Here is a 15,790-nt window from a genome sequence, read left to right as displayed (position 1 = left end):
CTAATAAACTTATCTCATTTGAGCAATTCCTGGACCGTGCCCTGTCAATAAATAAAGAACAAATAAGTGTTTTGACAGGATAACTGGATCTATCAGACCCTTGAATGTTTATGAGACCATTTCAAAAGCTCCTTCAATAGACATACTGACTATAGTTTGAGGATCCACTATTTTGCCTTACGCCTGGGACACACTGGCCGCAAAGCGCCACGATCGGCTACGAATGGTGCGAGGCTGTTCACACTACACGCATTTCTCCATGCCGGTTACCAAGCCTTCTCTGAGCTTTTCTTTTTCACATGTAAAGCTGACATGGTACATAAACATGGCATAGGCTATATTTAGGCAACTTGTTGCTCCAACAGCATCCCAACATAACGTGGCAACATTTGGCTTTTTGTTGCCGTAGTCTTTGTCAAATACGTGCTGTCGGGCATACAACTACATGTAGGCCTCGGCTACTTCTCATCTTCGTTGATTAACTTTGTGACGTTAATCTTCCCAAATTTCTCAGTTGGTTTGTGATGTAGCCTATGGGTTTCAGTGTCTCCTCTGCTTGTGTATGCCAGCTCGTCTATCTCGCTCTTAAACACACTCCAAAGAAACAACTGACTAATACACCACGTTCCAAATTATTATGCAAATGATATCTTTCTCTGATTTTCCTAAATAGTCGATGCAAATGACAGTCAGTATAATTTTCAAGTCATCAACCTTTCAAATTTTATTAAACCAACCATCCCAGGATAACAGTATTTTTTTCAAAACATTTTAAAGAACTGAAACTTTTTTTACTAAAAAGAACAAAACATAATAATTGTTTTAATTTCGGTTATACACACACAGACGGTAGCAGACTTAAATAAAATATATATATATGTGAAACCAGCTAAATGTAGGCCCCAATTGTTTTACTAAATCGCAGAAATGTAGTATCAGGGCTCTCAAGTCTTATCAAAAGTTTGGCCTGAGATTACCATACCATGTTTCTTATTGTCTGGTTTATAACTCTTTATAACTCGAGACAACTATAAACTCTGCAGAAATCTGCGCTTCTCAGCGTGAGAAATGTTTGAAATGTGTGTCTCTCAGCAAATGCGCGAGATTTGAAAAAACTATTAGGCTAATCTGCTTTTCCCCCGATTTTTTTTTTCTATGGTTCAGGTGTAACTTAACATGAAACTAGCTGATGCTAGCTAGTTAATTAGCCATTTTTACTGCCTCAGTTGGTAGCATGCCAATAGTACTGTTCAAAGTTTATTTCACCAGTGCTAAACACGCTAACTCTCTTAACTTGTTGCAAATGTTCATTTCAAGACACTGTTATCTTGAATTTTGCGAATAGTGACGGGTGGAGCTCCTGTAGATGGGATATCACACGTATTGCCTCCTCTAGCAACCACTCTTAAACACGTCTTACAAGTTGTATTTCCTTCATCCGTGGCCGTGTGATTGTTTTCGGTACCCGAAAAATTCCCATGCTGCAGGGAAAAGTTCCAGGGGTGCACCTCCTTTTGCTATTCTATACACCTGGTGGTGACTGACTAGCCTGGTCCTACCAGTCTCTCGTACATTTCATCAGTACAGTCTCTCCATTGACAAGCGTTGAAGGCGGGTACTCTGTTGAAGTGATAGTTCAGGACAGTCCAATTGTATATCCCTGGCAATTGGATGCTGATTGACATTTAATTTATCTTGTTAAAAAAAGTGTTTCTTTTGACATCTGGCAGCGCATTTTTTTCAATCTGGGATATTTCCACAGTTTACCAGTCGTTCACAAACGCCAGCGTCTGATACAGCGCCAGCGATGGAAGACGATCATCATATTACAGTTATCGTTTTAAGGTTTAGCATTGGGGTTGAGGCTTCCTGAACAAGATGTTATGAAAGTTGAGTTGATGGGCCTCAGAGCCATAGAAAAAGATGCATATTGGCAATTTGGTTCCATAACAGATTCAGATAAGAGAAATGTCTCTGTTTTTGTTTAGCCCTTAGCAGCTAACAGCACAGTTGTCGTACTGTGGTGTTGTTGATTCAATTTCGTTTTTTCATTTTCAGTTATATAGTAAGTAAGTAAAATGTATTTATAAAGCACACTCTCAACACAGCAAGGCTGACCGAGGTGCCAAACAAAAGCACAAAAATAATTATACAAATACATTTAAAAAACACTATAAAATACATTGTAAAAACAAAATACAAAACAGTCAACAACAGCAAAACAAGTGACATCACAACTCAAGTAGTGGGAAACGCCAGAACATATAAGTCGGTCTTAAGCCTGGATTTAAAAACAGACAATGAGGGAGCCTGCCTAATAGAAAGGGGAAGCTGATTCCACAGTCTAGGACCAGCAACTGCAAAGGCCCTATCACCTGTACGTATACAGCGTGATCAGGGAGTATACAAAAGTAGCTTATCCGCAGACCTCAGTGACCTAATGGGTGCGTGCAATTTTAAGAGGTCCGAGATATATGAAGGGGCCTGTCCATTAAGAGCTTTAAAAACAAACAACATTTTATAATATATTCTAAAATGGACAGGAAGCCAGTGCAAAGAGGCCAAGACAGGGGTAATGTGGTCAAACTTTCTAGTGGACGATAAAATTCTGGCAGCAGCATTCTGCACCATCTGAAGACGGGCGATTGAGGACTGGGGGAGACCATCATAAAGGGAATTACAGTAATCTAAAAGTGAGGTGATAAAAGCATGAATAACAGTTTCAAGGTCTTTAAAAGACAATGCAGATTTAACCTTAGAGATCAGTCGTAACTGACTATTTTTCACCACTGAGTTTATCTGCTTGACTAACCCAAGGTCCGAGTCAATCATGAACCCAAGATTTTTCACATGAGAACTGACACTAGGGAAAAAATTAATAATCATGTTAACAAGACTAGCTCTAGGGCCAGCAGGACCAAAAATTATTACTTCAGTCTTTTCATCGTTTAGTTGGAGAAAGTTACTTGAAAGCCACTTTTTTATATCCGCAATGCAGTCCAAGAGGGGTTGAACAGTATCATTGGGTTTCAAAGGCAGATAAAGTTGTGTCATCAGCATAAAAATGAAACGAGATGTTGTGTTTCCTAATGATATCTCCCAGAGGAAGCATATACAGATTAAAAAGAATCGGCCCCAAAATTGACCCCTGCGGAACCCCAGAGGAAACAGGAGCTACGGAAGAAGAAAAGCTGTCTATAGTGACTGAAAAGGCCCTGTCAGTGAGATAGGATCTGAACCACTGTAGCGCAGTCCCCTTTACCCCAGCCCAGTGTTCCAACATCGCGATAAGGATGTCATGATCCACCGTATCAAAGGCAGCAGTGAGATCCAATAGAATCAAAACAGCATTATTCCCAGAATCAACAATAGACAATAAATCATTAAACACTTTCAATAATGCTGATTCGGTGAGCTGAAAACCTGATTGCAGAGGTTCAAAAATGTCTGATGACTTAAAAAATGGTAAGTTTTAGTTGAGACCACAAAACTTTCTCTAATAATTTAGACAGAAAAGGCAGTCTAGACACAACCTCTTAAGTAGAGGTTGAACAGCAGCATGTTTAAAACAAGCTGGGACAACACCATGATCCAGGGACAAATTTATAATTGACTGGATACTAAGTCCAAGTGATGTAAAAGAATATTTCTGAATAATTTCTGGGACCATATCATGAGGACAGGAGGACGGCTTCATACCACTAACCATGTCACCAAGAGCAGGAAGGGAAACATGTTGAAAACTAGAAAGAACATTAGAAACAGCAACCAAAGGCAGAACATTAACCACAGGGGATTTATCAAGAGAAGAACGAATGGTTTTAATTTGGTCCAGGAAAAAATACGTAAATTTGTCACAGATTTCACCAGAAGGAGGTACTTTATAATGACAGCTCGGATTAATTGCGGAATTAAATGTAGCAAATAAAATCTTAGGTCTATTAGACCTATTAGAGTGTTTATTAATTAAATCTGAGAGATATCTTAATCCCTCCTAGCCCTCCTATCTTAATCTAGCCATTTTAGATGCACTCTGAAAGCTCATTAAAAATCTCATAAGAGAAGGTAAGTCGGTCCTTCTTCCATCTCCTCTCAGCCATACGTCAGGCCCGCCTCAGAGAATCGGGCATTATCATAGAGCCAAGGGTAGGATTTCATTGTTCTTCAGAGGAGCAATAATCCAGTCCAAAATGGTTAAGCAGGATGAGTAGAATAGTGAGAGTAATTCCTCCACGTTAGAAGAGTATTGAGCAGTAGATAAAATCAATGATTCAGCCGCGTTTTCCTGATAGCTGTCAGAAAAATTGGCTACAGTAATATAATTAATAAAACGAGAATACTAACCAGTGGACCTAACAGTAGATAAAGGACCATGAGTAAAGATATTAAAAACAATAGGCAAATTATCTGAGAAACTAGCATCCTTAATTTCAATGGGGAAACCATAAGACATCATCAGGTCGAGTGTGTGACCAAGAACATGTGTAGCACCTGCAATGTGCTGAGTGAAACCACAGGAGTTCAATACATTATTAAACTCAGAGACCAAAGGTTTACCAGGGCAACACACATGAATATTAAAATCACCCAACAGCAGCATGCGGTCGTACAGCGGGACCACCAGAGATAAGAATTCAGAGAATTCTACAATAAAATCTTTGTCTCTCTTAGGAGGTCTGTAGACCAGCGCACATAAAGTTGTTGTGGAAGCTGACTCAATCAAAACACACTGCAGTTTGAATGATGAGTATGAGCCAACAGAAATAGTTTGAAGTTTATTCAAGCTCTTGAAGACCATAGCCACACCTCCACCTTTCCCAGTGCTCCTCTGGGAGCTAATGAAACAGTCAGGTGGGCAGAGTTCACCAAACATTGTAGACTCCCCGACCTTCGCCCACGTCTCCGTCAGGAATAGAAAATCCAGGTCATGACTGGTGAAAAAGTCATTTAAAATAAAGGTCTTATTCGACGCTGATCTGGCGTTTACTAAAGCCATTTTTAGACGGGAGTGCGGTTCCCGAGCCTGAAGCCGACCAACATACTCGAGAGGCTGAATGTTTGACAGGTTTATTCCCCCGCCTAGGAGACGCGGTTGTGGGGGAGCAAAGAACACAGGTGAACAAGTCCTGTCAGATGTAACGAGCACATGACAGTAATAACTAGGATCTAGAGAACGACGAGACAAAGATGGAGTGATATTCCATGGGAATTGAGATGACAATTGCAGAAACGAGGTATTAACTGCCCTCCTGATCCTCAATATAGCACACTTTTAAAACAACCACAGTATCATTTTGCCATTTGAAATCTATTGTAATGACCTGACTAGGTCAGAAAGGCACAATCGTCCAGGCATAAGATGAAGTTCCCGAATTGACGTTTATTAACTACACGGTACACAGGCTACTACCGTATTTTACGGTAAATAAGCCGCATCGTGTACAAGCCGCACCGCCCCAGAATGAGCACTTTGTGTTTGTAAATCAGAGTGTAAGCCGCACTGGAGTACAAGCCGCACTTTATAAGCAAACAATGTTACCATTGCGTGGCCCAATGCTGACAAATGATCACTTACACGTTCATGTTATGGCTGCAGACAGCTTGGATAGCGATCTAACTGGACAACATTCCCAATCAGGGTGAACACTCAAATTATCTAAACTATAGACCATAGCATTACATATGTCAAAACAGAACGAACGCAACAATAGGCAGAACAACTAAGCTAATGCCCACTCATTTAGTGACAGAATCCATTATGTCTACAAAATTATTTAGATATATTATAAGTCTAGCTTGCAAATCCTGAGGATAGCCTACTGTAGCAGACCTTTCTATGTGACAACGGACAAGGGTGTTTTGTCCCTCGGGAGTTGCCGTAGGCTTGATGCTGAAAGCATTACGTGAAATCAGTGAGGGCTGTTCGAATGGCGATGCAGTGGTAAAATACAAGTTATGAAAAGAGACCTTTTGAGAGCCGTGTCTTATTGTCCACACTATCATATACAATTACATCTAAAACGAACTTACAAAGAGCTCGGTTAGACTACCAAAGTTGAATTAGTAATGTTATTAGCGATGCTAGCGTTATTTTGCTAGCTAGCCTAGCCTATCACATTTCACTGGGTTTGCAGCTGTTTGATTAACTGAAATTATTATGAAATGTTATGTTCTACTAGCCATTTGCCTACTTTAGCAAGTCACTGTATTTCCAAGCCCTGATAGTGTAACTGAGAAAACGGTAAATAATTCCTCTTTCAAGTAATAAGCCCCCGTTCAAGTGTTAAGCATAAAATTAGCTGCACGGTCAGTAGAGATCTTGAGATAAGACACTTTTTTGTTCTAAAACTGGACTATAAGCCGCTTCGAAATATAAGCCGCACAAGAAAACTGTAAAATCGGAGTACAAGCCGCGGCTTATTTACCGTAAAATACGGTAGTAAGCCAAACAGCTCTTTGGTCCTAGCCCACGCTAAATAAAAGAAAGGTAGCCCACAAAACAATAGTGACCGTCTCTTGTGAAACCCAGATGTAACAGAAAGAACAGATGCTAAACCTGGTCTTAACTTCGAATGCTCCATCCCCCCTGCCCAACCCCCCTCCATGCCCCTTCGCCAACCACCAGGATGCCCGGCATCCGAACATTCAGGGCATTCCCGTGCTTGGCAGACAGCAGGTTGATTGGCATGTCGGACCCCGCGAACACTACTGGTAAACAACACGTCTTATCTGTTTGGGTCGCTACACTATTTTTGTACTTTAACTGCTAAGATTCCTTGATGAGATGCCTTATCAATCTATTAACGTTACAAAAGATGAACACTGCAGTCAGATAGCTACCCTGTTTGCTATTGTATAATGCCTGTTTGAAATATGTATTTCAGAGTAGGGCTAGCCATGATCTAGTAACTTAAAGGCTGGTAGTTGATTGAAGATAATAATGGGGACATGTTTAAGATTGAGATTGGACTCAAATGTGGGTAATTGGATGTGTAGGCCTACATGTTATTTTTGCTTAGGGTTCATTCAAACATTAAAAGAAAGGGTAAGATAGCAGACTTCTTCAAAAAGCTGAGCAAACAGGATCAGGTGGAAATAGACCCCAGTCCTTGCACCACCCCAATACCTCAAAGCAGCTCCCTCCCCGAGGCTACAGGCACCAGGTCAGAGCATACTAGGCAGTCAGTCACATGCCAAGTTTAGCTTGTGTTTGTAGGCCACACATGTAAACCTACACAAAAGTTTTTTTTACGATTAAGCCTCACTTTAAAATGTTGGTTGTTGATTCATGAGTGTTCTTGTTTTTATGGCTGTGGCATTTTTTTGGAGTATACACTAATAGTTGTGTTTTAATGTAAAAGATTCATCAAAGGATACTTCCTCTCTCAGAACAACCTGCTTGACCCCAACCAATCGGGCTTCAAGACTGGCCACTCCACAGAAACTGCCCTCCTGTCAGTCACCACTGCCCTCCAGTCTGCCAGAGCGGCTTTGAGGTCATCCGTCATGATTCTGCTGGACCTTTCTGCAGCGTTTGATACGGTTAACCATCAAATCCTGCTGGCCAGACTTTCTGAGATGGGCATCACTGGCACTGCACTTCAGTGGATCTCATCCTACCTGTCGGGAAGATCCTACCAGGTCTCCTTGGGAGGCAAAGTGTCAGGCCCCCGCCAGCTCTCCACTGGTGTCCCACAGGGATCTCGATCCGCTTTCAGCAGTTTAAAACCTGACAGATGTAGCGGGATCAGTTCACTCAGCCATGTCTCCGTAAAGCACAAAATGGAAGATGAATGAAAGTGTCTGTTTTTCCACACCAGTAGCTGAAGTTCATCCAGTTTGTTGCTCAGCGAACGCATGTTGGAGAGAAATATCCCCGGTAACGCTGTACGAGCCCCACGCCGACAACGTCACACCAGTGCACCGGCTCGTTTACCTCTCCTACGAGGCTTCGCTGCTAGGACAAAGCCGAGGGTGGCTTTGACTATAATGCCCACTAACTCTGCCGCTGGAAGCAGAAAAGAGTTGTTGTCCTGATGTTTAGAAGAACGTCTCTTGTTAGAGAACTCCAGAAATCTTGGCAGAACACTGAATTAACAGACAAAACTAAACAAGGCCGTTTTGTGAACCGTGCCTTTGCTCCATGAAAGCAGCGCCATCTAGCAACCATAACGTGTCAGTAACAACGTCCCTGTCTGAAGACTCAGGGGTCATTTGACTGCTAACCACGCTTCTAGTAGGTAAAACCGGCTCTGCACTTCTAGTGTTAAATTTTCTTACCCCATAAACATCTAGACATTTAGTTCATTACATAAATTATGACATGAACAATGGTTGAGACAATTGTCATAGGTGTAGGCTTAATTCACCATACAGCACTATGTACAGTTCTGCCTGAGGCATTTGCTATGTTTACATTAACCTTTGTAATTTCTCCTGTGTCCAACAACTGACCGAGGAGGCTAAATTTGTAAGAACATTATTCCTGTCGAAAACCCATTTGTATGGCAAGCCGTTTTAAAAACGTACTAGTCACTATTTTGAAGTTACTAGTACTTATTATTTAGTTAATAGTAACTAATCCAATAGTTACTAGTATCTATTCCCGTTTTACTAGTAACAAATTGCAAATGTTTACAAATTGTATTCTATGGGGTTCTGCTTTACAGATATTTACTATTTGTTTCCAACTAGTATCTATTCCAATAGTTACTAGTATCTATTCCAGTTTTACTAGTAACTATTCATTACATACTAGTAACTATTCTTAAGTTACTAGTAACTATTACAATTGTTACTAGTAACTTCAAAATAGTGACTAGTACGTTTTTGGAAATAAATGTTAAAACGGCTTGCCATACATTTGTGGCTTTACATTTTAAATTTAGCAGATGCTTTTATCCAAAGCGACTTACAAGAAATAGCTTTACCAAGAGTGCATAGGTCAATGAACAACGAGATAGCCCAAAAAACATTGCGGGTAGCCAAAACATGAAGCATACATTGTGAAAAGAAAATAAGTGGGTAGAACCAGAAGAGCATGTAGTTAAACAAATTACAATTAAACAACATGATCCTCAAAAGTGCTAGAGTGTACCTGGAGGAAAGCAAGCAACAATAATATAATTCTCAGCGAGTACTTATCAGTTACAACTAACCAACAAGAGCAACAAGTCCCTCAATAAGTGTCATTGTGTTCCTGGAGGAAATAAACTAACATCTGATCCAACAAATCTTTCTTAACCCTTGTGTTATCTTCAGGGGGGTATTCCAGGTAGCAGGTTTAGTGAAAACTTTGAGTTGTTTAACCCTGAAAAGAGGCTTACTCCGAGGTTTCCGTTCCAGAAAGAGAGGTAACGAAACCTTTTGGTAAGTTTCCATGGTAACTTACTCAGTGAAACTAACCTGCTCGCTAGAAGGTTTTCCATGCCACCCTCCCTCTTTCTGAGCCTGATAGCGTTGGCAGACTAGGGATATCCTTTCCTGGTTCAGCCAACCGATCTCGAACAAAATTTAATTCGCTTAGTTATACGCCGGGAGAGGATTTTAAGACTGCGATTCGATGTGCTTTAATTCCCTAGGTTAACGTTACCGTTTCCCGTCACAATCTGTAATGTATTTTAGCAACATTGTCAGCCCTTAGGCCAACATCGCTAATGTTACTCGCCGTGGACGTGCACTCAGAACTGACCAAATGCTTTTTGGCACTGAAATAAAGACAAATAATTGAAATTGTATTTGGTCTTCTTCATTGCCTACAAATAGAAATCTAACAATGAGTATGTTTATTGGCTATTGTTCCTATAATTTACATGATTCACCTGTGACCATGTACCATCCTGTAACTGGTGTTTCAGCAAATCTATTTCAACATTGTAGGGGGTCAATATTGGCCAAACAAATGAAACTAATTCCCCTATGGTTTGAAGGAAGATGGGAAACTGAACAGTGTATTAACATTAACCAAATAATGCCAATACCAATGGAATTACAGTTATTCGACTCTATGGGTTAAATCAGAGCAAGAATGGTCAAAGGAAGGTTAAATAATATAATCATATTGCAAATGAATGAAATCAATGAAGGTTAACTCTTACCTACTCTACCATGATTATTGTAAACTAGAGATAGAAAGCAAGAGGTGAGGAAGAAGGACTTCCTCTAGGACAAGTAGGACAAGCCAGAGCTGAGGAGAAGGTCTCAGGAGATCAAGAATCCACAGATGCTTCACAATTCCTTTTATACCCAAAACAACTAATAACACCACAATCTTGACCCTTACTTATCAACATGACTAGCAATGCCACAGTAAGTTACACAATGATGTGTAAGAGCCATCAAGTTGAGACTCCATCCAGTAACTCCAGATTTTACCATATGAGAGGTGGGGGCAGGTTGATAGCCTTACAAGATCAGCCTTTATTCTTCTGCCCTAAGTACACCATCTCTTGGTCAAAATAGAAATTCAGCAAATTCAACAATTAATATTGATATAAATTATTGTTTCTACAATTAACATCACCTGTTACATGCATCCTCCTGTAACTGGTGTTCCAGTAAATCTTTTTCAAGATTATCCTTTATTATTCTACCCTAAGTAGGCCTACACCATCTCTTGGTCAGTTTTTGGCAATTCTTCATGAGGTGCAATTTGTACAACTCATTTACTTGTAACTGGGAATACATGGGATTGCATTACATTTCACAGTTCCACATGCAGAATTCACCTGCCATTAAATGAACATATCACTGTATACTGCATCCATGCTCTGTTCAACAGGATCAGAATGTGCAAATCGTTTTTTATATTCATTATTCTCATAATGTCAGTGTAACTGACAATTCCACACAAGCCTGTAAATAAAAGTACATGGGGAGAGAACTACCAGTAGCTACCATACATAATTCTCTGCAACCATTTTCTGCGGCAGCAGTCAATGTCTCTTCGTCATCTTAATTATCATCGTCATCATCCTTTGATGAAAATATTAAGCAAATTACCAGAACTGCATTTTTCCATCTACGTAATATAGTCAATATAGCCAAAATACAAAAATTCCTGTATTTTGTAGCAATTCAATGAGGGGATCCCCCTCATTGAATTGCTCCTCCCAAGGTTTCTTCAATTTTTTCTCCTGCAGTGAGTTTTTCTGGGAGTTTTTCCTTGTCTTCCTTGAGGGTTTAGGTTGGTTGAGGGGGAGTTCTATGGGCGTATGTGAACCCCTCGACATGCTTGCATGTAAAAAGGGCTATACAAATACATTTTGATTTGATTTGATTTGAAAAGCATTCTGTTGGGGGAAACTGCTATTACAAGTTGAAATAGGCACCAATTGATATTTACTTTGTATCATGTCGATATATGATTAAAACCAAGGTGACTTCGAGGCTACAATCACAAGCGTATAGCTTAAGCAAAATATGTCTTACCTGTTTGTAGTATGTTTTTTATATTTAATATAACATTGAACATGCTATTTTATTAAGTCTCCCACTTTTTCTTCTGTAATATTAACGGTATGGACTGGCTATTACATCAAATGTATGCATTGACTTGGCAGTTTGTCTCCCACGCCAATTGTATACGCTGCTACAGCCGTGTTGCTTTTTTTCCGTAATATGTGCTCAGATTGAACACAAAATAAAACTTATATCTGAAGTGTGGTGAAGTAGGACAAGGTTTTTTGTTGCTGGGTGCCATGGTTGATCCCAGTATCGGAGCTCCATTGATGTTGGCTTTTAATAGTTCTCATGCGCGCGCTAAACTCAGAGTTGATGTACTCCGAGTTGAGTTAACAAATTCAAATCAGCTTTTCTGGAACCGAGTTTTCAGAGTTTCCAATTTTAAAGTAACTCAACTTAGGCTCAGAGTTTGTTAAACCCGCTACCTGGAATACCCCCCTGGTCATTCTGACCCATCAGTCATTGTGACCCACCGTCGTATTGCGACAACTTTACCGCATACAAAAACAAAGTGAGGAATTTTATTTTAACTGTCGGGCTGTCTCAGACCCCCCACATTGCGAAGGTTAAAAGAAAATGCTATTTATTTGTTTTTGTATTGGGTAAAATTGGGTAAACACAACGATGGTTCGTTGTGAACCTTTGGGTCATGTGACCCGAAGGCAGCACAAGGGTTAAGTACCGTTGTACTCCCGGAACAAGTGCGTCTTTAGCCTTTTCTTGAAGGTCGGGTCAGTATCTCTGATGGAGGTGGGGAGATGAGGCTTGCTATATTCATGCTACAAGAAACCAACCAAGGAGGCTAATCGTGGTAGGAATAGTGTTAGTGTCCAATGCCTATTGCGGCTCATTTCGACACCAACAACCGACTGCCAGGAGTATGCCTGAATCATCAAGTTACAGACCATGTGCATGCAGGCGGTGATTAAGATGTTGGTTGGTTGGTTTTGTGTTATGTTTGTTTAATAAATGCATTAATGCATGTAATAAAATTCATTGATCTTTACTGAAATAGAGTATCTTGTCTTTCTGTTAGCTAGCCAGCATTTCATCCATAAAGAAAACGCTTTGAAAGAAGCTGAATCAGTGTTATGCCCAGTCAACACCTGGCCGTATCGGCATTGTAAAAGCAATACGGAAATGATCTGTATACCTAAAAAACTTATTTTTGAATTACAGTCCTCGTTTGATGCCTAACAAAGCAATGGAAATCAAATCACTGTTTATAGGTGTCACAGCCACGGCCGTGCCCTTTTCATGTTCAGTGTAGTTCTTGGTTATCCCTGCCCTAGTGTTTCCCTATTCTGTCAATTGTTTTCACCTGTGTCTTGTTGAATGGTTTAAGTTCTTGTTAGTGTTGTTGCTTTCAACAATGTCTTGTTTGGTTTTGTATTTACTGCCTGTTTTGTGTCCAGTCTTGGTCAGTTGTTGTTTCTCTAAAGATCTGTCTGTGCGTATCCCCGCTGTGTTCTTCTTGTTTTGTTTAAAGTAAAGGCAGTGTTTCTGCAATCCTTCCTCTTTATCATTGTGCTTGGGTCCACCTCCTAAATACTCCTGTGGCTAAACAATAGGCTAACCCGTGATGTGTTGTTTGGGTAGTCTACACAGCAACAATTGTAACTAATAACTTTCCAGAATTCGGCCTACTCACTTTTACTAATTTGATTCAGCCGGTGTGGAGTCCGGTGACCTGTTGTAGTTTTCACAATCCTTCGCAGTCCACTTGTCTTTAATGTGTTTGTAATAGAGAGCTGTGCACTTAATAGGATGATAACATTTTCACAAACCACACATCAGAGCAATACACCTACAGCATTTCAACTAAACACAGTGTCGCTGTGTCAGTGTGAGCGATCAATGTTAATTTTTGGATGATCGGTTTGCGCAAGATATAAATTCACTATTCCTAAAAACTCACCTTTTTGTAGTTCAGCTTAGTCACGTTGGATTTTTTAGACTTTTTAAACACGTTTAAATCAATAAACAAATTGATAACTTAACACAAAATCAGTTTTCTGCCATGGCCATCTCAGTCCCCTGATCTAAACAGGGGAAGATTGTTCAAAATGTGACCAATGTGACATTAAGCTGAATTACAAAGGAGAACATTTTTATAACGCTTTTTACTCATCTTTGCAAAGTTGGTCAATTACAACTTTGCACAGTGCCCAGTTCTCAAGCTAATTTTTCCACTAAAAACACACTATAAAACTTGCACAGAGACATTCCTGGAATTGTAGTATAGATGAAAGAACAGACTGAGAAAAGATGTGATGGCACAAATAGCTAAAAAGAAATTGCTTCACATTGGTCACCAAGTCAAATGCCTAAGACAGACGTGTCAGAAAATAAGTTTGAGCTGAGTGTAGCCTTCAAATAAATCACAAAATGAGCAATAATCAATGAATGACTAATTATGCTTAAATAATTTGTTTCACATATTGTGAAATGTTAAACCTCACACAAATATCTTTTTAATGTTCACATTTTTTTGCCTCTGTCCTTTTTGATGCACATCTACACAAATACATAGTGTGTAGTTAGAAAGCTTTCTTCCCTTTCACAAAATGCTTTTATTTACTTTTTTACCTATAGCCTGAATAGGTTTTGTTATTTTTCTCAGCTGTCACACAATGACCCATATCAATACCAAGGATTTATCGTTAGACTGTCCATCGCTCCTGTCCTGTTATGCTGCCCGAATAAAATGCATATCAATGTATTGACGCCTTTACACTCCGGCTTAATGTGCTTTTGTGCTCGATCAATATTCTCTATTTAGTTATTGGGACAACACAAAAGTACATGAAAAGGTCAAGATTAATTACTGTTGTGTTGTAAGTCCCAACAACAGCTGTAGTCAAAGTTATGTATTTCATTTGGCAGGGGATTTCATCATTTTTACGGATGAGAGTAATTACACAGGGAGATCAATGCGCTTTAACACCCTTTTCTGATCTTCCACAGGGCACAATAGTGCGTCCCGGCTTCGGCTTCCTACGGGATGGATCATCACTGGGGATGCTAAGGGAAATGATGGTGATGATCAGGATATGGGGCCTCCTCAAACCAGGCTGTCTGCCAATCTACACAGCTACTTCTGATAACCAGGATAGCATGTCGCTGCTTTTCCGCCTCCTCACCAAACTTTGGCTGTGCTGTAAGACACAATATTTTTTCATGTTTTGTATAATGTAAAAAAGAAAAATCTTAATACTGCTTAATCCAGGGCTGTAGACTTTCTATAGGTAATGTACAGATGTTCCTCATTTAATTCTGGCAATGCGGCAAGATGCGACATGAGTCGAGATTTTGTGTTTTAGAAATGTTAGCATTAGGGGAAATTGGTCTTTTTGGTCAATAATTTAGTTATTCAAGTTATAGAAAAAACAACAACTTGTCTTCCAAAAGTGTATTAATTGACTGTGAAATCATTTTAAACGGGTACTGGACACATGCCAGGGCTTATCTCTTCTGTGTCACCATCTCACAAGCAAACGTTCTGCGGTTCTAAGTTTAATGGAAATCCTCTGTAGACAATGGCAGAGAACCGTTGCTAGGCACAATTACACTTAAGTAAGCTAGCTAGCAACAAACAAGCTTCTTTTACTTGTCAGTGAAACATGAACAACACATAAACGACACTTCCTGGCACAGAAGCCTACTGTTTGATTCACACTGCAGGCAAACACAACAGCAAACATGCCCGCAGAACGTGTTACGTTTTCGGGGTGGAAATATTCACACTATTTCGCTTTCATTGAAGATATAGGAAAAAACATTGAAGTGAACTCCAAACTGCGACCCAACAAAATACTATCTACTGCCAATAGCAGCACTTCAAACTTAAAAAAACACCCAAGTGTCCACAGAAAAACAAAGCTGGAAGCTAGCGAAAAATCCACTTTAAACCTTAAGATGGCTGCTAACATAGTATAATTTATTCACACAAATATATAATTTTTTAATTTATAAGCCTTTAAGATGGTTTGAAATTGACGTTCTTCTTTAAAGAAACACTATTTTGAGTCTGTAGCCTATGTTCTTGCACATTTCTTACAAAGTCAAACTCGCTACTATTAAAAGTAATAGTAAAAGTAATATAATAAGTGATAATATTACTTTGTAAAGAAAGTAATAATGTAACTTAATCACACTACTCTTACTGAACAATAATAAGTAATAACTAGAGAGGGTACAATTTCTGGGGAAATTGTAGGGTGTGCTTGCTTGCGTCGATTGCACAGGGGTCCGTTTTTGGATGACATTTTTACAACTGATATTTCTGTATATTTTATATAAAAATGCATACTTATTATTCATAAAG

General features: G+C 39.6%; 1 protein-coding gene across 4 annotated transcripts in view; it reads left to right on the top strand.

Annotated features, from left to right (window-relative positions):
• Positions 1-15,790, top strand: part of med16 (mediator complex subunit 16) — a 96,215-nt gene that overhangs the window by 69,454 nt on the left and 10,971 nt on the right. For all 4 annotated transcript variants that reach the window (XM_062452333.1, XM_062452332.1, XM_062452331.1 and 1 more), the window contains one exon: positions 14,431-14,623. In XM_062452333.1, coding sequence (XP_062308317.1) covers positions 14,431-14,623 — 193 coding nt within the window. The remainder of the gene's footprint in view (positions 1-14,430; positions 14,624-15,790) is intronic.

Source organism: Osmerus eperlanus, chromosome 26, assembly GCF_963692335.1.
Source record: "Osmerus eperlanus chromosome 26, fOsmEpe2.1, whole genome shotgun sequence".
Taxonomy (NCBI): Eukaryota; Metazoa; Chordata; class Actinopteri; order Osmeriformes; family Osmeridae; genus Osmerus; species Osmerus eperlanus.
Note: the sequence above shows the minus strand (reverse complement) of the source record. Positions and strands in the feature narration are given on the sequence as shown.